This window comes from Chrysochloris asiatica, unplaced genomic scaffold (genome assembly GCF_000296735.1).
Source record: "Chrysochloris asiatica unplaced genomic scaffold, ChrAsi1.0 scaffold00384, whole genome shotgun sequence".
Classification (NCBI taxonomy): Eukaryota; Metazoa; Chordata; class Mammalia; order Afrosoricida; family Chrysochloridae; genus Chrysochloris; species Chrysochloris asiatica.
In genome coordinates, this window is record NW_006408902.1 from 1,208,653 (window position 1) to 1,231,919 (window position 23,267).

Consider the following 23,267-nt stretch of genomic DNA (forward strand, 5'->3'; position numbering starts at 1 on the left):
CATCAACACACAGCCCCTCTCCCTCTCTGGATCTCAAGTCCCCAGCTGCTCCATCTCTCCACATCATTGTCTCTGCCTCTTTTAAACTTGATATTTAAATACAACTACAACGTCTCTATTTGCTAACAAATTTGCTTCAGAATGTGTCCATATTAAAGGAGGACCCAAGTGTAATGAACTTAATCGTTTTTTGATACAAATGGTTGGAGCTGGTTCCATAAGACACTTTGGGGTTTTTTGTTTTGTTTTTACTTTATTTTTCTTTTAAATTGTTATTTGGGTGAATATTCACTTAAAAACTCATTTTTCTACTAACAGTCTGGACACACTTTGTTTAATACCATCAGTTACAATCCTCACAACAAAACATCAGTCATACCGTTTTTTCAGGGTTTCCCTCATTGTTCCCTCTTTCTTATCACTGTTGACTTTGGAACTTTGTCCCCAGGCAAATGCTGCCCTTTTGTTCTTGGGTGATTGTTCTAAGGAGCATGTACCTTCCTAGTGCTACTGGTGACATTATAGACCTATACATTGCTTGCCCCAAAATTGAACTATAGGGATACATTCCATTCCAGGCCTGAAGGGTAGCTAAGGTCCATAGTCTCAGGGGTTCCACCAATCTCTATCTGGTCTTTTTATATAGTTTTGAGGTTTGTTCCACATTTGTCTCCCATCTATCCTGGAACTTTTAATGTGATCCCTTTCAGTTGGTAGTGGTCTCAGGGCTACAGTGGCCGAAGTTTACATGGCCAACATGAATCTTTGATTCTTTTTGTCTCCAGATGCGGAAAGACCCATCTGCTCTCAAGCTTTTCAGACCCCGGCACTACTCACCAGAGTTGGATATAAAACATTTTCTTTGTGAATTATGTTGTTTGTGTCAATTGACCTTGATGTCCTCTCAGACGATGGATCTAAGCCCCTATATCCAACAACTCGTTTTCTCAAGGTGTCTAATTATGGCTAAGAACTTTCTATAATTTTGCCCTCTGCTATTCATGGATATATTTATTTATAGCATATGCAAATATATATGTGGAGATAGTCTCTGTCATACCTAAATAAGAGGGAGCTTCAAAATGTTTGTGGGAAAATCCCACCATTTTTAAATCCCATTTTCCGTGACCTTTTTGAAGCCCCTGAGTTCATTCATGTGTACCGTTGGCAACATCATTTTTGGAAAAATAGGAATTCCGAAGTCACTGATGAACACTGTCAGAAATACTTGGGAGATCAAATTCATGCTTAGAATTTTAAGAAGAGTCTCAGATAGTCTTTATGGAAGACTTCTTCCTGTAGTTTCAATCCAGCAACTACCGTGGATGAGGAAGGAGAATGGGCATCACTGAGAGAAATGTGTCTGAGGACGAAGTTGGAGAGGTTTTCCAATAGCATGTTTCATAAGTACTTTGTTTTATATGAAAAAACCGTACAGAGATTTTGTAATGAGCACGAGCACTAAAATCTATTTGTGCATATTTTACTCCTAAACTATTTTAAAATGCTAGTCATTGATTAAATTGATCCTCTAGGGAGAGGTGTTGTATTCATCATGTTATATTTGAAGTGCTTGCCACTGAGTTAAGTCAGTGCGCTAGGAAGAGGTGCTCTATTTATCACCCAAGGGTGCGTGTATTAAGTGAGCTAAGTGCATACATGTGTAAGGATTACATCCCAACATTTATGTGAGCATAGGAATGATGAAGGAAGTTGAAGGCCAAAGGCGTCAAGCGTCTTGGCCAAATTTTCATCACCGGCAAGTTGCAGAAACAAGTTTTCTGACTCCAATTCTGTTTTGCTGGATGTCATGTAACTGAAAGAATGGGGTATGATGTTGAAAAGGGTGGCTTTGGGGCCAGGGACATTTCCCCTTTCCACCCCTCAGCCCCAGGTGTGAACAACCTTCAAGAATGGCTGGATGAAGCCCTTGTAAGGTTGGAGGACTTTCTTCCTGATGGGGCGCTAGACCCCAACAAACCTAGCAATGTTGCTCACACCCACCTCAGAGCTGTTCGTGCACGAAACTCTTTCCTCATCTTCCTCTTGGTTGCTTTGAGCTGTGCTGTGGATGGTGGATGAGCCCAGCGCAGTTGGCGTGCTCGCTGACGAGTAGCCAATATCTGTCAGAGACAAGAGCATGTTGAACCCCAGGCTGCCATGACAGAAGGGAGGTCCCTGGCAATCTTTCTAAGCTGGGGACCAGGCCATTGCCATGTTGTATACTCTGGCTGGTATTTGGAGAACAAAGAGTTACTTCCTTCCAATGACATACACAAGGTTGTTGTGGGTGTGGGAGAAGGGAGCCCACTTTAAAAGTCTGCACCTATCCGAAGCCAGCTTTTTTGGCAGGGGTTGCAACTGGGCCATTCCAAAGATTTGCTTTACATATCAGGTGTATCTACTACTTTCCAATTACAGGAATAATTACCATGGTATTTACACAGGATTTTTGGGGGGAGGGGTGCGGGGAGAGTCTTAAAGCATGGAAAGTTGTTTAAAAATAGTCCTAGCAAGAAATGATCTTTGTTTTCCTTTTTTTTAAAAAAATGAGATTATCACTTTTATAGTATATCTGTTTACAGTCATTAGCCAGTTAAATCCATTAAATACATTAATTTATTTTTCTTATTTCCACATTACTTTATTCACTACCCATTTCCTGAGCTAGGCATGGGGGCAGGTCCTGGTAATATTGTAAGAAATCAGAAAAAGTTCTTTCTTTTCATTAGGTCTTTTAGGAAATAAGCTCCAAGTACAAAAACAACTGCAATATAAAGCAGAATGTTACACATGCCAGAGTGGATACACATGATGGTCGGGGATTCAGACACTACCTCTAGCTGATGTACACAGAATCCTGAAGAATCATCACTGTGGGTTCACCAGAGAGGGACTCCACTCCACGGAGAAACTTGGATGGGGGGGGGAGGGGAGAGGGGATACTTATTAAAGTGCTAGCGTTATGTCCTCATGAGATAACAACACGTGTTTAGGGATGTCAGGCTGGCCTTTAGGAGGATATTGAAACTCTGGCCAGTTAGGGAAAGGGGCCTCATCTCTGAGGCTGAGATGCAGTATTCTGGGATGCAGCTGACCACAGAGAACAGAGTAGGAACGAGAGCCTTTGAAGAAGACAGGAACGTTGAGACCCAAAGGGGAAATCTGAGCGATACTGTTTCTCAAAAGCTGATGTGATGGGAAATGGAGAGTGCTGAGAGTTGTACAACATGTCAATAAGTTAACATGATGGAGAAAAGGGAATTCAGGGAAAAAAGGGGGGAAATTTACAAGATGTGAGTGAAATCTATCACTTACTGCTTACATGATCGTGATAAAGTTACTTCACCTCTTTAAGCCTCAATTTTTCTTATCTTTAAAACAGTATTCAATAAGGTGACATACTTCATCAGGTATTTTGTGATATAACAAATGTAAATCAAGTGCTCAGCACAATGACTAGTATGTATTTTATACTCAATATATATTTATCATCATCATGATCAGGAGTTCCAGGTGAGGTAAGGAAGGTGAGGGGCTTGCACCTGACAAAGCCACTTCACCATTAATCCTGGTGTGGTGCTATAGGAAAAGCACTGGACTGCTACCCTCAAGGTTGGTGGTTCAAACCTACCAGCCTTCCTTCACGGTATCCACAATTCACAAGAATTGTGATATACATACATACAATAGGCAGAGAGGAAGGAATGACAGAAAGTAGGAAATTAAGGTTATGTTCCATGGTTCCCACAGAACACAATCAAACTTGAGTTTTAAGAATGATTTAAGGTTACATGATGAGAATACAAAGCAATTTTTTAAAGCTACAATTGATGCTATATAGTTTTCTCACTTTTTCAAATTCACTGGCACAGTTGGGAATACCACAGCTTGAAGCAAGGGGGATGCAAGTCTGGGAAATTTGCTCCAATTCAGATTCTAAATCCTTGGTTGCATCATACAAAGACTCAGTAAAGAAAGCTTTATCATCTTTTTTCTTCCAAGCAAAGTCCAATGCCATCAACCATATCTAGAAAAAAGAGCAGTACATCCATTGGGTACAGTTCAACCATCAGAGCTGTCTTCCTGTTAATCTAATCACACATGGGACCCCCCTACCTCCTGGCTCTAAACAGACACTTGTCTCCTGCCTTTGATTCCTAATATAATCATTAGGAATGGCCATGGGCTTTGGTTCTCTAGTGCTCGCTTTCTACAAATGTAAAATGAGACACTTGTGGAGATAAAATAACATGCCATGTGGTGTTTAGGACGGGGCGTAGCATCCAGCTTTCCCTCATCACATCACATCTCAAGCTTTAATCTACAACATTACCACAATGATGCCAATTACTTTCCTTTTCCTCCTGGTTCATGGGCAGCTGCTCTCACATGGTGGGTGTTCCTTACCATCAGAGGTTGGGTGATGAAAGCACAGTCCATCACAGAGAAGAACAGTAGAATCAACCAGTGCACACACTGAGTCGGGCCAAACCTGCCTCAAGAGAGAGAGCTGGGGTAAATGCCCCCACAAGGGCAGCATAGATATAGAAAAGATGACATCTCTGGAGTCTCGTGGTGTTGGTCGTGGCCACAGCAGAGGAGGGGGCTCCTGGACGTGGGTGCAGCATCTCTGCACACTGGAAGGGGGTCACTCTTCCTGCTCAAAGAAAGGTTCCAACCTCCGTGAAACTGCTCAGTAAGAAAAACAAAGGAAAACCCAATGCATAGACAGAGAAGAGGGCACAGACACCAGAAAAGGGAGGGAAGAGTGTGGTGTGACAGTAACAACAACAACTATAATAGAATGAACGTTGGCTGAGTACTTAGTGGGTGTCAGGCACTGTGCCCCTCTCACTGGCATACCAGCTTGGTGCCGGACCGTTTAGTAGCTTTGTAACTACTGGTTATGAAGATGATAGATCCTGAAGCTTCTTGTTATACCTGGAGCCCACATTAGCTTAGACTGTAGCTACAGACCTAGGCAGGTCAAGCAACCACATGGAGTTTGTAGAAGGTTTTATTCACTCAAGGGTTAATGAGGGAGAAAAATTGCAGTGGCGACATGTGGTGCCTGAATTTCATGTGCTCCCAGATATGAGAAGATTTATAAATGCTGAACTTCAGTCAAAGGACTGGAAGATATTTTAAAAGCTTTATGGCTCTAGTCTTGGGGGGCACCATGATCATTTGGCAGAACATTCTACTTTGGTGATTAATAATTGGGATCTTAACTCATGAGTGGAAATCTAAGGTGCCACTATTGGTCTCTCCTTGTCGGAAGAAAAGAAGAGTGATGAGCACTGTAGACACTTGGAAATTATTAGAGCAATGGAGTAGTGGCCCCTGGACACATCAGTGTCCACAGCCCTGAGACCGGAAGAACTAGATGGTGCCTGGCTGCCACTACCAACTGCTCTGAAAGGGACACAGTAGAAAGTCCTGGATAGAGAGGGAGAAAATGAGGAACAGAACTCAGAATCATCAAAAGCACCAGGATTATTGGTCAGAGAGAGACTGGTCAAACCACGAGACTACGGCCCTTGGTCACTCTGCAGCTCAAGAACTGAACTCACCTTTGTGGCTCAATTTTCAGATAAACAATAGATAGGTATATAGCGGGAATAACAGGAGTGAAGTGTGCACACCATTCAAGATCCAAAAAGCATCACAATTCAGAAGGATGAGGAAAGGAGGAGGATTAGAAGCACAAAACACAGGGAGGAAGAGGGATGCATGATGCTACAGTGAGAGGACTGCAATCAAGATGAAACAAGATGATTGATTTGTTAACTATAAAACGGACTCAGTTAACAACAGAAGGTGAACAGCAACACACACAACTTTATGACTCACCTATATCCTAGGACTCCTGTTCCCACACCAGTGGCAACAGACACCATCATACACAGCACCCAGGCTACAGAACGTGACCAAGGTGGAAGCGTCCTCTGCCATTGGGAAGCAAGGCCTCCACTGGGTGCTTAGGAAGAACAGGGCAGAGAGTAATGCTGTTAGCAGCCCTGATATTTACCAACGTGGGATTTTTAACTTCTTTTTGTCTTGGCCGCCAGAAAACCCAAATTCCCTTATCCTTCTGTACCCTAAGTCTACCAAGAATCCCTCAATCTCAGAGTATGATGAACCAATTTCTATCGCATACCCCAGAGGATGGAACAGGATGCCCTGGAGTCAGCGGGTTCTTCCATGATTTGGATCAAGTCCTCACATACCATCAAAGTTAGGGGCATAGCCATGTTCCTTCAGATTCCCCAGTCCCCTCTAAGATGTGCTCTCTGCCTCCGAATGGGCAAGTTCACAGGTAGATGGCTCATAGGCAGGCTCCTCCAGAGGCTACTTCATAATTTGGGCAGAGTAGCACAACAGATTTAGACAGAGAAACTGGCTGTAGGAGAGGCAGCTCCTTAGCCATCTCCTGTCCACCCGGTGTGTGGGGCAGGCGCCTGGCACTCTCTACTCTCATTTTCCTGCCCAGTCCACACTTGAGGCTCTGTGTGTGTGTGACCAGAATCTGACACCCTGCCAATACTAGTGACCTGGACTGAGTCTGGCTCTTGTGCCAAAGGCCTCACTCACTCACACAAACAACACTTTTACACTCCTCTAGTGTAAAGTCCTCTGCAATGGTATACACACCCACATCTGCTCTCCTTCAATCAGCAGTGCACACCTAAGGACGGAGTTTGAGAAATCCGTCTGCTCATCTACTCAGCTGCCCAAGACACACAACTGCGTGCCAGCTCCAGACCCCTGGCTCCCTGCCACGCCAGGCCCGAGACTGTTCCCACTCTGGGTCATTACTGCTCTATACTTAACCACCCTCTTAGGCTTCCAGGAACCCAGTCCCATGAATACTGATTATTTCCCCAGTCCTGTCTCCAATGGCTCATCCCTGAGTTTCCAGAATAATCTACACTGTAGGCATATTTTACTCTAATTAGTATTTTAAAAATGGAAAGCTTCAAATTTCAAAATGCTTAAAGAAAATTTAAGATTCTGTTAGTGACTTTTGAAAGACCAAGAACATTTTGTAAGTTCATGACAGAAACTCTGGAATATATGGGACACCTCCACTGTAGCTGTGCCCACATCCTGCTTTTAAAAGACGTTAGAACATTTGTTCAACCTCCCCCCTTCGCTTGTCCCATTGTCCCCATTGCTGTAGGCTGAGGCTGAGCAAGGGAGACAGACTTAACTTTCACATGTCAATCATAACACACATGTAATTTTGTACATGCTGAGAGAATGGGCAACACTTCCCCCCCACAGTGAGCAGACTTACTGGGATCACCTTTCTGGCCACAGTCATTCCCAGAGAGGATGTCTGATGTGTTACACTAGAAAAAAACAAACAAACACTTAGGACATGGTTAGTGTATCAACAGAGAGAGATTTACCCATACTGCTCTGTGCTAACAGCAACATGGTTTATAAGCCTTAGGGGATGGCGTGACATGGTGTTGGGAGGGCTTCATAAGGCCTCAGACCTCTGGGTGAATTCGGAGAACAGGGGAGTGAGGAGAAATGTGATTTATTTCTGGAACCAACTCCTTTTGCCCTCAGAGAGTAGTTGTGTGTCCTTGGAGCAGTGGTGGCATTTTGATGGCATTCTGGTGGCCTTTCACTGCGGTCAAGAGAGAACTGCTCTTTGGGATTCATATTCTAGATCCTCTTGGAGGTGAGAATTCTAGCCACAATGATTCTGAATAACATAACACTAGTGTGGTGTTTGGGGAACACTCAAAGCAGAAAATTGGGAAGGAGGCATGACTCATGAAAGGGACTGGAAATCAAGCCCTAGGAGCAGGAGGAACCATGGGACTGTCGAACAGGAAAGTTCGAGACTTGGAGAAAATAAAAAATGCAGCCAGTGCTTGGGTAGTATTCAACTTCCGTCAATGGTGGTGGACGCACTGGAAAAGGACAGTGGGGATGCTGTAACAACAGGGCGAACGGAATCAATATCAATGAATTAATTATTGAACTGACAAATATTTTGCTATCTATGTTGTTGTTGTTGTTGTTGTTACTAAGTGCTGTTGAGTCGGGTCTGACACATAGTGACCCTGTATAGGGTTTCTGAGGAGCAGTTGGTGAGTTTGAACTGCCAACCTTGCAGTTCAAATTGACCTGGCAGTCCAGTGCATTATACCACAGCACCACGCACATGTATGTATGTTGCTGGTCTTGTTCTTGTCCAGTACTCTTGAGTCGGTTCCGATTCATAGTGACTCTGTATAGGGTTTCCAAGGCTGTAAGTTTTTGTGGAGCAGAAAGCCTCATCTTTCTCCTGCAAAGCAGCTGGTGGACTAGAACCGCTGACCTTGTGGTTCCCAGTCCAGTACTTACCCTATCAAGCCACTGTGCTCCCTATGTATACATATTACTGTTGTTAAGTGCTGTTGAATTGGTTCTGACTCTTAGTAAACCTGTATAGAGTTTCCAGTGAGCAGTTGCTGGGTTTGAACTGCCAACCTTGTGGTTAGTAGTCCAGTGCTTATCCTACAGTGACATGCCAGGACTCCATATATATATTTACCACAATAATAAAAAATAAAAGTAATTCTATGTGCCCTAAAATCTTCCAGGTGAAAGAGTCACACTTACTACCAATAGAGCAAAACATTAATGGGATAATGTGGTGGAGATGCTTAGAAATTACCCTTCAAAGGACCCTGAATCACAATCACATCTGTCCCACTTAAGATCGAGAGTGGCACTTGTTGTGCATGAGCCCAAATTCCCCCAAATACTTCCTTCCACAGCACAACTCTCACGAGAACTGAAAAGCCCTGTCCACTTGTGCCCTTAGCCTAGCTGCTAAAAGTTCACTAACACACGCAGTTGGCTTCCTTATTCTATTGGGCTGCACACCTTCTTGTTTCTGTTGAGACTCCTCCTGACTTTTCCTAAACAATGGCCCCCCATGGCCTGTGGCCTAGACATGTCCTTCCTCTCCTGAAGGACCCACTTCTGTCTATTAGCCGGACTAGCATAGCGTTTTCCGCAGATTTGTCAGTGTCTTCAACCCACCTGGTGGTTGTTCATTCTGTGTCAGACCTCAGTCAAGACAGACTGCCAAGAAAATCGAACTGTTAGAATGTTAAATGGGAGAATTCCCTCCTGTGTATAATTGTCTGCTTACCTTATATTTCTTCTGGACATCTAGTATCCTTTCCTGGGAACTTGGACCTTATTTAAAAAAAAAACAAAAAACAAAAGTCACCTATATGGTGCTTAACTAGAGGTTTTACTAGGGCAGTATCTTCCCTCCCTCCTGACTCCACCAGAATGGATTAGACTTTCTCAAGTTCCTAGGGTGAACTTGAACAACCCTTCCCACTCCCACTGCAGGCTGCCGTGTAGAAGCAGAACAACTTGAGGACAATGTTTAGCTGAAAAAGTAGAGCTTTATGAGAAAAAGAAAAAATTAATGATCCAGCTCAAATAACAATAGCAACTAGAAAAAATGCTAAGTACCCATTTGCTAAAGTCCTCATTTATTTATTGTATGAGAAGCACTTAACACATAAGGAAGAAAAATGGATTTTGAAAAGTTAAAATACGCACTGGCAAAGGAATTAGACAGATCACAGAAAACAGTAAAATGGCTTTTAAATGTATAAAATGATGCTGAACGTCTGTCATAAATAACACAATGCAAATGAACACAGTTGTTGCTATTCCTGCCGCGTGCTGTTGAATTCTGTGACCCAGTATGACAGAGAAGAGTTGCCTCATCTCCTTTCCTAGGTTGTGTGAGTGGTGCTGTAGAATCAGCACTGGACTATTAACTACTAGTTGGTGGTTCAAAGCCACCAGCCATTCCTTGGAAACCCTAACAGGATCTCTATGAGTTAGAATTTACTGACAGCATTTATCCCACCACACCAGGCTTCACAGAAAGGAGCCCTAGTAACATAGTGGTTAAGCAGACAGATTGGTGGCATGATCCCATGTGGGAGAAAGAGCTGCAAATCTGCGCCCTTAAAGACTGCACTGCCGGGAGTCAATCCCAGCTCGCACTGACCCTACGTAGGGGTATCTGAGGCTGCACGTCTTTCTGGGAGCAGATAGCTTCCCTTTCTTTCAAGGTGGGTCTTGCAGTTAGCAGCCCAGTGTGTATAACCCACTATTTGGCTAGAACTTTCCTTACAAATTACAGTCTAGGAAACATCACGGGGTACTTCTAGTCTGTCCGATAGAGTTGCCATGAGACACAAGGGACTCGATAGCACACAACAACAATGTTTACAGGTGTGGATTGCCAGGTCTTCTCTCCTGCAGAGCTTCTGCCTAACACTTAAACACTGCACTACTAGGGTTTCTTCAAATTAACATGAGGAGCTATAATTTCTACCTGGTAAACTGTTTAAGAAAGATCAGCTACAGGGGGACGGTTTCTTTGACCTTCCCCTGCCAAACTTCATTTTCCACATTACTTACCCTGAGTCACCACCCCTGGTGTGGCTCTCTCCCTGAAGTGACGCTTCTCTCTGGTTGGCCCTGTGGTCCCCTGCAGAGGGAAAGGCTGTTAAGAACCGACTATCACCCAATAGCAGAGACGCTCCTCGGGAGGACAGGGGCTGGAGGACAGCGCCGTATACCTGGCTGAGCCGGAAGAGCAGGGATAATAGCAATGCCCCTGGAGAAGCCACAAGAGTACATAGAAGGCCTGTCCTGAAGGCGCCAATGGTCAGGCAGCTGGGACCAATGTCCAGTGAGAGCTGAAAAGGACAACCACAACATTATGCCAACACACACATATCTGAAAGATGCATGATCGTTGTAACTACACATACATGGAGATCTGTGACTACACATACATATGAACTGTTGATCTTTCACCTCAAGGGCAATCATTCCGTTTTCCTCACATACAATTTTTAGGATTAAACAACCCATCACCTTCCAGGCACCAGCGAGGCTCAGTGTCCTCAAAGATATCATCCTTAACTGCTGTCTTAGGCAACACACACCAATATCACCAATGTAACTGAGTGGTCTAGGGTCGGACAACTTGCCAATGTTAGGGGAAAAGGTCAAATTTTGGTTCATTTTCCCAAGTGCACAGAGCAGATTTTTGTTTGCTGTGTTGTTGTTGTTAAGTGCTCTGAAGTCGGTTCTGACTCACAGCGACTCTACATAGGGTTTCCAAGAAGCAACTGGTGGGTTTGAACAGCTGACCTTGTGGCTAGTTCAGTGCTTAGTTACAGTGCAGACCAGGACTCTAGCTGCATCATCTTTCTATAAATTATGTGCACATATTCTTCTTTTAAAGAAGACTCTCCCAATACATCCCTGTTATCCCATGTGCTGTGAATGGGGGAGCAGCCATTGCCCACCATTGTCCATCTCCACACAGAGGACTGCTAACTCCAGTCCTGAGTTCTCCAGCTGCAGAGGGGTCTTGTGAACTCAGTGGTGTGGGGTTCCACAAACAGCCACATGGCTGTCAGGAGAAATGAATGCCAATTATTTCCCCGTTTTGTTTGTTTCAGGAAACTTCAAGTTCCATTTTCTATTTTAAATTCTGGCGCTTATTTAAAAGTAGTCTTCATACCTAATGAAAAATGACAAACTGGCATTGCAATAGTAAATGCTGCCAGCAGAGTTGATTTTTAGCTGAGGGTAATTTTTTTTTTAATTGGAATTAATTACTAACATTTAAAAAAAAAAATCCAAGAGAGTACCGAAGAAAATTCCAGTTGTCAACACATCCTGAAGACACATCCTGAAAACTCCCCCTATGTGGCACCACAGGGAAGCAGGGCAGGCCTTATGTCCCCCAAAGCCCCCACCTTACAGATCCTCCTCTGGCACCTCCTCTGGCGCACACACGTCTTGTCCCTTACAGCTCCAAAGTCGCTCCCCTGGGTAAAAGCTTGAATGTTGCTAACGCCTTAGTAAGAAAGGTTCACACTGCAGGCCCGTGACTGGGAAATCGGAGTCTCCCACCTGCTCGTGCTGTGCTGCAGTGAATGTAGCAGTGAGCCAGGAGTACGTGTACAACAAGGAGAAGGACACTGTGAGCCGCTGTGCATGCAGATAGCAGCTGGACGAGGGCCGGCTGTATACCGAGATCCACACGTGCACATCCTCCAGGTACTCCAGGAATTTGGCATTCAGAAGCTGAAACACGAACCACATGGATGGTGTTTAAAGATAGTAAGCATTTATCTAAGTGAAATAAAATCTTCCTCCACTTGTCTGCCAGCCTGTGATACTGTGGCAGCTTGTGCTCTGCGGTGATACAGGAAACTGTGTCACCAGAATGCCAAATACCAGCAAGAGTCACCCCCAGGGTGGACAGTTTTCAGTGGAGCACCCAGACTAAGAAAGAGTAGGAATGAGGACCTGGTGAAAAACAACGAGCCAGTGACAACTCTATGGCCAGCAGTGGGACATTATCTCATATAGTTCCAGAAGACACGGCTCTCAGCTTAGAAGGCATTCAAAATAAGACTGGGAAAGACCTAGCTCCTCAAAGCAGAGTCAACCTTAATAACATGAAAAGAGAAAAGCTTCCTGGATCTCCTGGTGTGGCGCGGTAGGATAAACACTGGACTGCAAGGTCGGTTTGAACCACAATAACAACAACTCAAAATGAGAACAAATAACTGCAAACATTCATCAATAACCAGAATGTGGAAGTTATCAGAAATGAAATGAAATGCTTGAAGATCAATATCCTAGCCACAGCACTTAACAGTGCTGTGGAGTCAGTTCTGACTCATGGCAATCATGTATATACAGGGTTTCCCAGGAGCAGATGGTGAGTTTGAACCACTACTAGTCTTGTGGTTAGTAGTCCAGTGCTTATCCTTCAGCGCCACACCAAGAGTCCATCCTAGGCATTGGTGAGCTGACAAGGACTGGTATTGGCCATTTGAAATTGAACAATCATATGTCTACTATGCCAGGAAAGACAAATTGAAGAGAAATGGTATTACATTCATAGTCAAATGGAACATTGCAAGCTCCTTCCTGAATACAAGGAGCTCTGGTAGCGTAGTGGTTATGAATTGGGCTGCGAACCTTAGGGTCAGCGGTTCGAAACTACCAGCCGCTCCACAGGAGAAAGATAAGGCTTTCTACTCTCGTAAAGATTTACACCCTTGAAAACCCTGTACAGGGTCGCTATGAGTCGGAACCGATTCAACGGCACTTAACAACAACAACAACAACAACAACATCCTGAAATCCAACTCTGTCAGTGATACGATAATATCCATACACCTATACGGAAAAGCAGTATTATTATTATTCAAATTTATGCACCAACCAATAATACCAAGGATGAAGGGTTTGAAGAGTTTTACCAACTTCCGCAGTCTAAAACTGATCAAACTTGAAGTCAAGATGCAAACGATCAAATTACTGGTGATTGGAATGCAAAAGCTGGAAACGGAAAAAGGATTGCTTTGGAAAATACGGCCTTGGAGATAGAAATGATGCAAGATATCATATGACAGAATCTTGTAAAACCAGAGATTAAATCATGGCAAATACTTTTTTTCAATAACATAAACAGTGACTATATTTGTGGAAAGTTTCTATCACCAAGGCCATATTTTCCAACAAATGATCCTTCCTCTTTGTTTCCAACCTTTACATTCCAATCTTGAGTGCCTGCTTGGTGGATTTCAGATTGAAGAAGTTGGCAGAATTCTTCCATATCATCTTCGCTTTCTTTAGAAGTTGGTGCATAAACTTGAATACTAGTTGTCTTAACTGGTCTTCTTTGTAGGCGTGTGGATATTGATGGAATACAAATGGAAATCTCTCAACAAACCAGTGCAGCACTGGAGGCACTCACTCATCTAGGCCAACACATTTGTCTAGCTGATTGAAAGAGATCCAGATTTGTGCCGATTCCAAAGACAGCTGACCCAATGGAATGTAGACACCGTTGGACTATATCGTTAATATCACATGCAAGTAAAATTTTACTAAAGATAATTTTAAAATGGCTGCAAAATTACATTGACAAGGAACTGCCAGAGGTTCAAGTAGGAGTCAGATGAGGACGTGGAAAAAGGGATATCACTGCCAACATCAGATGGATCTTGGCTGAAAGCAGAAAATACCAGAAGGATGTTTACCTGTGCTTCATTGACTACACAAAGACTTTTGATTGTGTGGATTCTAACAAGCTATGGACAACTATTCCAGAACACTTAATTGTGTTCCTGAGAAACTTGTACATACACCAAGAAGCAGTTGTTTGAACAGAACAAGGGGTTTAAAATTAGCAATGGTGTGAGCCAGGGTTATATTCTTTCACCATACTTATTCAATCTGTAGCTGAGCAAATATTTTGAGACACTGTATTATTTGAGGAACTTGGCATCATGACTGGAGCAAGACTCAATAACAAGCTGCAATATGCAGATGATATAACCTTGCTTGCTGAAAGCAAAAATAACTTAAAATACTGATGAAAATTTAAAAACACAGCCTTTGGTATGGATTGTACCTCAATGTAAAGATTACAAAAATCCTCACTACTGGACCAATACATAACATCAAGATAAATAGAGAAAAGATTGAAATTGTCAAAGACTTTATTTTGCTTGGATCAACCATCAATACTCATGGAAGCAGCAGTCAAGAAATCAAATGGCATATTGCATTAGGCACATCTGCTGCACAAGACCTCTTTAAAGTGCTGAAGAACAAGAATATCAGTTTGAGGACTCAGGTGCACTTGACCCAAGCCACGGTATTTAAAATAACCTCATATGCATGTGAAAGTTTGACAATGAATAAAGAAAACCATAGAAGAATTGATGCACTTGAGTTATAGTGTTGGAGGGAAAATGGAAAGTTTCATGGACCTCCAATAGAACAAACCAATCTGTGTTGGATGAAGTACAGTCAGAATACTCCTAAGAAGTGAGTATGGACAAAGTTCGTCTCTCATTCTTCGAACATTATTATCCAGAGGGACCAGTCCCTGGTGAAGGACATCAAGCTTGGCAAAGTGGTGGGTCAGTGAAAAATAGGAAGACCCCCAAAAAGATGGATTGGCACAGTGGCAGCAGAAATGGGCTCAAGTGTAGCAATGATTATGAGGTTGGTGCAGGACTGGGCAGTGTTTCGTTCTGTTGTGTATAAGGTCATTATGAGTCGGTACCAAATCGACGGCACCCCAAAACAACAATATATGTGGGCCTTGACAAATGCAATTCACAGGGATCAAATTGAATAGATCTGTGGAAAGATATGTTGTTGTTATTGCTAAGTGTTATCAAGTCAGTTAATACTCGTAATAACCCTGCATAGAGTTTCTGAGGCTGTAAACATGCCATTGTAAACCTTAGCATGGCAAAACCCCTCATCTTTCCCCTGCAGAATGGCTGGTGGGCTCAAACCACCAAGCTTGTGGTTTATGGTCCATTGCTTATCCTACAGAGCCCTGTGGAAAGAGATGGAGAAACTCAATATCATCAGTTAGAACAAGGTCAGGCTGAACGCAAAACAGGCCATCAACTGCTCATTTTCAAGTTCAGATTTATGCTGAAGAAAAATAAAACAAGTGCACAAGAGCCAAAATATGGCCTTGAGTATTTCCCATCTGAAGTTAGATACAGATCATCTCAAGAGCAGATTTGACACACTGAACATAATGACCAAAGTCCAATTAAGAAGTGAAATGATAACAAAGACATCATAAATTAAAAAGCTAACGGTCATTTCAAAGACAAGAAAGCAATAAAAGAACAAAATGGATATGAGAAGAGGCTCTGAAACTTACTCTTGAACACAGACCTGTTGTTTGTTGTTAAATGCCATTGGAGTTGGTTCCAACTCATAGCGACACCGTATAGTGTTTCAAAGGAGTGGCTGTTGGGTTTGAACCACTGATGTTGTAGTTAGCAGTCCAGTGCTTATCCTGTAACACCATATGGGTACTCTGAATACAGAATAGGTACAGCAAAAGGAAGAAATGATAAAGTAAAAAGCTGAACCAAAGATTTCAAAGGACAGCTCCAGAAGACCAAGTCAAGTATTATAATGAAATATGAACAGACCTGGAGTTAGAAAATCAAAAGGGAAGAAGACACCAGCATTTCTCAAGCTGAAAGAACTAAAGACAAAATTCAAACCTCAAATTGCAATACTGAAGAGCTCTATGGGCAAGAAGCATCAAAAGGAGATCAAAGGAAGACACAGAGTCATTGTACCAAAAAGAATTGATGTTCAACCACTTCAGGAGGTAGCGTGTAGTCAAGAACCAATAATACTGAAGGAAGAAATCTAAGCTAAGCAACAACAACAAAAAAAAACCTCAAGGCTCCAGAAATTGACAGAATACCAATTGAGATGTTCCAACAAATGGATGTAATGCTGGAAACACCTACTCATCTATGCCAAGCAATTTGGAAGACAGTTACTCGGCCAATTAATTGGAAGAGATCCATATTCCTGTTCATTTTAAAGAAGACGTAGTCCAATGGAATGCGGAAATGACCACATAATATCAGTAATATTCAGTGCAAGTAAACTTTTGTTGAAGGTAATTTAAAAACAGTTGCAGCAGTACATCAACAGGGCACTGAAAGAAATTTCAGCTGAATTTGGACGAGGACATGGAATGAGGGATATAATTGCTGACGTCAGATGGACCTTGGCTGAAAGCAGAGATGACCAGAAAGATGCTTACCTGTGTTTTAGTGACTGCAAAGGCAATTATGTGGCTCATAACGGAGTGAGGATAACATTGTGAAGAATGGGAATTCCAGAACATATAACAGAGCTAATGTGGAACCTATATCTAGACTGAGACAGTCATTCAAATAGAACAAGGTTTAAACGCAAGAAAGGTGTGTGAGGAATGTGGCCTTTCATCATACCTACTTATCTGCAATCTGTGTTAATCCTACAATGCCACACCAGGACCCCTAAACATTGTTAATGTTTAATAAGCCTCGAGGGCACTGAGATTTCCGACTGTGCCCTTATTCCATATCAGTGTCCTGCATAGTGTTCACTGTAACACTACTTAGGGAATTGAGCTGAATTTTAATTTCAGCTCAATTCAAACAATATTTTGTGGTCAAGATTCTTCTAGAAAAATAATGATAAATAGAACTATTATTATGGAATACAAGTGGAATGCAGACGACAATACCAGCAAAACAGTTTTAACAGAACGAAAAGAAGTCCTTTTCAATAAAAACTGGGCAGCATGCATATAATGATTGAGTCCCAGGACAAAGCCACGTGTGTTGATGTATCGTTAAACGAACAAGTATAGGTTTCTCACAAAAAGTTACCAAGTAAAACAGTTTAAAAATAAATAATCTGTATTTCCGATCGTTATATTTAACCAGGTAAATAGTCATTCTTTTACAGGAATAATAAAGTCACAATTAGGTTGGGTCTTCATTTTTAGGTGCTAAAGAATATGTTGTGGATGATCAAAAACTGGGTTTCAAATCCATTTGGAGTGGTTGATTTTATGTGTCACCTTGGCTAGGCTATGGTTCCCAGTTGTTTGGCAATTACTATTCTAGTTGTTGTCCTGGAGTAATTATGTGTGATCAAAATCAGTTGGCCTTCTGTAATGTAATGTAATCATCTTCCACAGCACAATCTAATGTAGTATAATCAACCCATCAGTTGAAATCATACCAGTGAAGGGTGAATTCCAAAAAAACACTTCTGAATGAAAAAAAGAACAAAATAGACACACACAAAAGTGCATGGGGTCGGGGGGAAGATAGACAATACGAAAGGATTGTTCATCCTCAGCAAAGGGACACCTGGGATCTAGGAAGTCAAGGAGACAGGTGCATAGGAAGAAGTTGACATAGCAAAGACCCTGAGTTGGATCTTTAGCCTTCAAAATTGTGAGAAAATGGAATTCTATTCTTTAAACACCCCTTGTAGTATTTCTATTATGGCAGCACTAAGTAATTAAGACCCATTCATTGTTTGCTGACTAAACTAACAATGCCAAGCCTGAAAATGCCAAAGTACTGAACTTGGCCCTCTCAAACACTGCATGAACACACGGGAAAGGAAGGACAAGGGCAACAGAAGCAACAGCAGGGCAAGTGTTCACACTAATTGTTGTGTTATCACTGTTCGAAACACAGTCTGAGAAACTGTCACCAGAAAAACAATGCACTCTACAATAGAAATAAACAGGAGAAAAACGTCAATGTCCAAATAGGTAGATAGTTAGTTAAATAGACAATAGTGACAATGAACAATCGTGTGGTCTTTAAATGACAATTTCTAAGAATCACATAAATAAGCCTACTCTAAAATGTTGAATTACAAACACAAGATGCACAAGCATTGTTGTTTCTCCTTAAATACACTAGTACATAAGGCGAGATTAGATGGTAACATAAGAAAATGAATAGCATCATGGTCAGTTTGTGAGATTATGGGTGATTTTTGTCTCTTTTCACAATCTGTCCATATCTGTTTTCTGTTCACCAGTTATTTTGGTTATTTAGGGTGTATACAGAGGACGCCAAGAGGCCCCTGAACGGCACACATATCCAACAACCACAATTTTCATAAATGTTATTATACTTAACAATTAAAATTAGAAAAACACCACAAAAATAATCAATCATTAAACAGGCCATTAATACATGCTTGGGTGGTCACTTAATGTCTGCATCATTTACAATATCAGTATCTTGGTAATTAAGGATACAAATAATAAATTTAATTTTAGACAAGTTTGTAAAAACTGACTACAGTGAAAAAGGCAGTGCTAAAGAGAGCGGTACGCAAAAGCATGTGTGGTGGCGGGGTCCCCTCTGATTGGCCTACCTTCCACAAGCCGAGCCCTTGGTGCAGGGGGATGAGCTCCCGCTCCACCCTTCCATCCCCTCGATACGCATCAAGCCAGCACTCCGCAGGGAAGAACCAGCTTTGCCCAGTGTGCAGCTCCTTCACCAGTACGTGGCTAATGTACCAGCCTGGAGAAGGACCAGAGTTGTTATGCCAGAGACGAATCTTCCAAAGAGGACCGAGATGACCAGGAGCACTGTGGATATATGCAATAGTATCTCATCAGCCAATGTGTGCTGGGCTGGCTGGCCTGGGGTACAGAGAAACCTGGTTCTTACCCTTAAGGCATATTAGATAGCATGGAATGCATCACATATATAAAATCAGTTGTCATGAAGGAGACGCTGACTCATGTGACCCCATGTGTATGAGATATGTAATAAATAATTATCATATACAGAGAGCAGATGCAATGCTATGGAGCATGTATGTGCATGAGGTGAACAATTAATTCTTGGAGGCCCCTCTAATCATGTCAAAGTAGGTGGCTACAACACCCCATTAACAGTGACTGTACACATAGGTCCTTAGCACCCACTAGTTCCCTTTTACCAAATTTAACAAAATCTCAGTAATTCATTTATATCTAGCTTGGATTAGTCCGCATTAAACTTTTATTCTATGTGGAGGACATAAGAGTCTAAATCAGTAAATCTTATAAAAAGTATGTTCTAGAAATTATATATTTAATTTTATATATAAAATCTAAAATATAAAAATATTATATTTCAGATTTTATATTTTTAAACATGTGTATACTCATGTCTTGATAAATTATCCATTTTCCCCCAGTCCCAATATCTTTCTGCTCCCATTCTTCCAAATGTGGGGTGAATCTTAGTAAATGCAGGAGCTTTAATGTCACAGGAAAGGTGATTATAAACTCTTACTAGCATTTAAAATCAATGATCAAATCTCTTTTCCATTTTTCCTACTCTTCCTTTGTCCCTTCTTCACCTAAACAAACTGATTTTTTTTCACATGACAAACTAAAAGTATGAAATAGTTTGTATGTACAATTCTTGGCATTGGGTACTAATATTAATGTATTTCTGTATTTTTGGATTTATAATAAGGATACACTAAGTCTGATGGTCTCTCTCAAATATTGCAGTCAAAATAGTTCAAAGTACCTCAGTATAAAAGTGTGCCTGGAATTCCTTTCAAATAGTGGCTTCTCTGGACAGTAGAGCTCTTTGGTTTCTGAAAGTCCATTTTCACCATATAAAACGATGTAAACCTCACAAAACAAAGACACAGTAGTAGTGAGTCCAAGATATTTGCCACAACGAACTAGATTATGCTGGATTGGAGATTTCTTTATACTTTCTCCCAACTTCCCTCTGTGTCTGCTTTTGAGGGCACATTGTATGTAGCAAAGCCCCAATTCACATTTGCTATCATTATTGTTGTTGTTATTACATCTATAATTAGATTAATTTGGGTTAAATCGACATGGGAAAATTAGTTTTTTTTCATTCATGAAAAAATAAAATGTTTTATTATTCAGCTTCTTTACGGATAGTTGGCAAAATTTTTCCAAGATGGTTTTGTAACTAGTGAAGTTATTTGTAGACACCTCATCATTTTGTGGTTGTGATAAAGAGAATTTTCTTTACTATTGCATGATCTACTTGGTTGTTGTTGCTAAATTGAGATGCCTCTGATGTTTTAATTTTAACCTCACACTCAGCAATTTTGTTAAGCTCTCAAATCATGCATTGCTGGTGCCCTGAATCATGGGTGTCAACACCCTTCAGACACAGCCAGGTGGCATCTCTCAAGCCACCAAGGGTTACACGAGCAGACATGTGCTCTAACTGGTGACCACGTTGGTCACCAATAAGGGGAAGAGAGGGGAAAACAGCAATGAAGCTGTGAGCTAAGTCCTACCACGTTCAATAGACTCCTGTGAACCTGGGTAGAGACCTGGTTGGCCAGCAGTATGGCAAGATCTGGGGGCTCTTGGGCTCAGAGACAGTGACATAGGACTAAAGTGGAAAATGATGCATCCAGCTGATAAGAAGAGAGGGTATATGCACACAAGAACACCTACACTTGTAGATAATACCCACTTGACCTGGCTTCAATGACTGGATGATCAGAGCTCAACTAGAAGAAGAAACAAGAGGAAAAAAAGAGTAATCTGATACAATTTGATGAACTTAACCTACATCTATGGATGCAGTAGCTCAAAAGAGGGAACAAATCTTTACAGCAAGGATCACCCCATCGATACACAGGGTAGACAGTGATGGGCAACTTAGACATTGGTTACCCAAAATGGTGGGGGTAGGGGGCTACAATGGCAAGAATTGACTGGCTTACAAGCTTTCAAGAGGGAGCCTAGATGCAGAGGGTGCAGATGAAGGTAAAATCTCCACTAAGTAGTATCCAATCTGATTGGGTGGGACTGCTGAAAGGGATGGGGATAGCACTCATGTGGTACAATAGTGAATAATTGCTATCAGGGCTGACTGTGAGGGTTGGACATGTAAAGTTAGACATTTTGTAGCAAAAGGAGGGGAGTGGTTGACTTTGCAGTCCAGGAGCAGAGGTCCCTGGGACCATCAAGGTAGAAGAGCGGAGTGTGGGACCCTACCCAGAGAAGCAGTGACGCCGGAGATGGAGGCAGAGACAATGACATGGAGAGATGGAGCAGCTGGGGACTTTAGATCCAGAGAGGGAGAGGGGCTGTGTGCTGATGACCGGGGTGGGAGTGGGGGGCAGGCTTGCAGGGTATTCCCTTTGGTTGGTTGATGATGCATGGAGGGGATTGTAACCATGGCAATGTAGCAATATATGCTAGGATGAATATAAAACAAATGTTCTTTTACGTAAACTATCACATAATTCACAAAAAAACATTAAAAAAAAAAAAGTCAGCCCCCTGCCCCCCCACTCCCCCCCCCCAAAAAAAAAGCCACCAAGGGTTACCTTTGCAGTCATCTGGGCTGGAGCACGAAAGCCGGTGTCTATAATTACTGCATACAAGTGTTGAGTAGGTGAGGCACTTTCTTGCAGAAAAATGTAACCAGTTTTCTTTTTTTCATGACTATCAACATGTTTGCTTTTAGTAACCAAAAGTACATAAATAATCATGAAGAGCACAATAAAAATACAGGGAATCGGGTTTTCTGGGTGACTGTCAATCAAAAGAGAGAAATGGAAAGTAAATTATTCATGAAATAAACATCTATGAAAAGACGGACTGACCACACATACCCCGACCCACCCCCTGCACGCCCACATAAGTCCCCAATGGGTCCAATGTTTTTAAACTCTTACTTTGTAACTGGGAGAACAGAGGGAAGAGGAGAGGAAAAGGGAAGGGAGAGGAGAGGAGATTTTTGTTGGGATAGTGGGCGAGAAGATAATACCCTTCTGGAAATCTTGGACTGGTTTTGAACCTCTTAGGGAAGAAAATGCTTGAGGCTGAATCAAAAGGGCTTTTAAAGACCAAAAAGCTTCCCTGTGGCCCAGGGACCAGCACCCGAAGCATGGATTCCAGAATCCAAGGACATTTCTGATGAGCCCAGTTCACCATTCTGAAAGCCATGCCATTCTAGGCAAATCACTTCTTTCCTTTGAGAACTTGCTTTGTGAAAATGGATCTCATTCGGTTATTATGAAGACTCAATAATATAACATATAAAAAATTGTCTCAAGTAGGTAGGTAGATGCAGTAAATGTTCTTTATTTCTCTTCCTCCCTCCTTTTCCTCCCAGCAGTTCACACCATCAGATGGTCCCAGTACCCATCTTCTGTATCCCATCTGCACCACAGGTGGAGATGCTTTCTGTCTGCAGACTATACTCACTTTTCTTTTCCCAGACCCCAGTTCTGGTTTGTAGGAAAGATACTACAAGCCTGCAGACCCACAGAATAGGGTCCCATCAAGTCACCGTGATGGCACTCCATAACCCTGATACGGCATTCCACATGGAATTGAGTCTTAAAGACATTAGATGGTATTTTAAGGAGGTAGGCATTAGGGGGGCCCACATTGTGTGCGAATGTTGTCCCTGTCCACTTTGGCTCCATCTAAGGGTTGGGCTCCAGTCTTGGTCACTCTGCTTGGCATGCTTCTTCCATGTAAGGCAAGACTCTTATCTTGAAACTATGCTTGGCAGGGTGCTCACAGCTCACCTAGCTCCAGCCTTGTCTTCTTCTTGCACCTGGACTAAGCTCCTGGAACCTCCTAAATTCTGACTGATCTCCCAGAATGCCACTCCTGCATAATTTAACATGCTACCTGTGCCTGGACACCCTGAGTAAGGGACCACCTGATGCCTTGTATCCTCAATAGCACCAATGCCTCAGTGAACTGCTTGACTGAGGGTGATCTTCATTTGGGCCAGCATTCATAGTTTATGATATCTTGGTAATGATTGCTAGTCAATGAAACAGTCAACTCCTTGACG

The 23,267-nt window shown here is 42.2% G+C and overlaps 1 protein-coding gene across 1 annotated transcript in view; it reads right to left on the reverse strand.

The window, feature by feature from the left end:
- PKD1L1 (polycystic kidney disease 1 like 1) overlaps nt 1–23,267 on the reverse strand; it is a 270,006-nt gene that overhangs the window by 114,164 nt on the left and 132,575 nt on the right. The window contains exons 26-37 of the mRNA XM_006876506.1: nt 21,781–21,988; nt 19,977–20,083; nt 18,823–19,039; nt 11,980–12,153; nt 10,629–10,748; nt 10,468–10,537; nt 9,167–9,213; nt 7,304–7,358; nt 5,857–5,983; nt 4,411–4,495; nt 3,854–4,030; nt 2,005–2,123 (exon numbers count right to left, since the gene is read on the reverse strand). Coding sequence (XP_006876568.1) covers nt 2,005–2,123; nt 3,854–4,030; nt 4,411–4,495; nt 5,857–5,983; nt 7,304–7,358; nt 9,167–9,213; nt 10,468–10,537; nt 10,629–10,748; nt 11,980–12,153; nt 18,823–19,039; nt 19,977–20,083; nt 21,781–21,988 — 1,506 coding nt within the window. The remainder of the gene's footprint in view (nt 1–2,004; nt 2,124–3,853; nt 4,031–4,410; nt 4,496–5,856; nt 5,984–7,303; nt 7,359–9,166; nt 9,214–10,467; nt 10,538–10,628; nt 10,749–11,979; nt 12,154–18,822; nt 19,040–19,976; nt 20,084–21,780; nt 21,989–23,267) is intronic.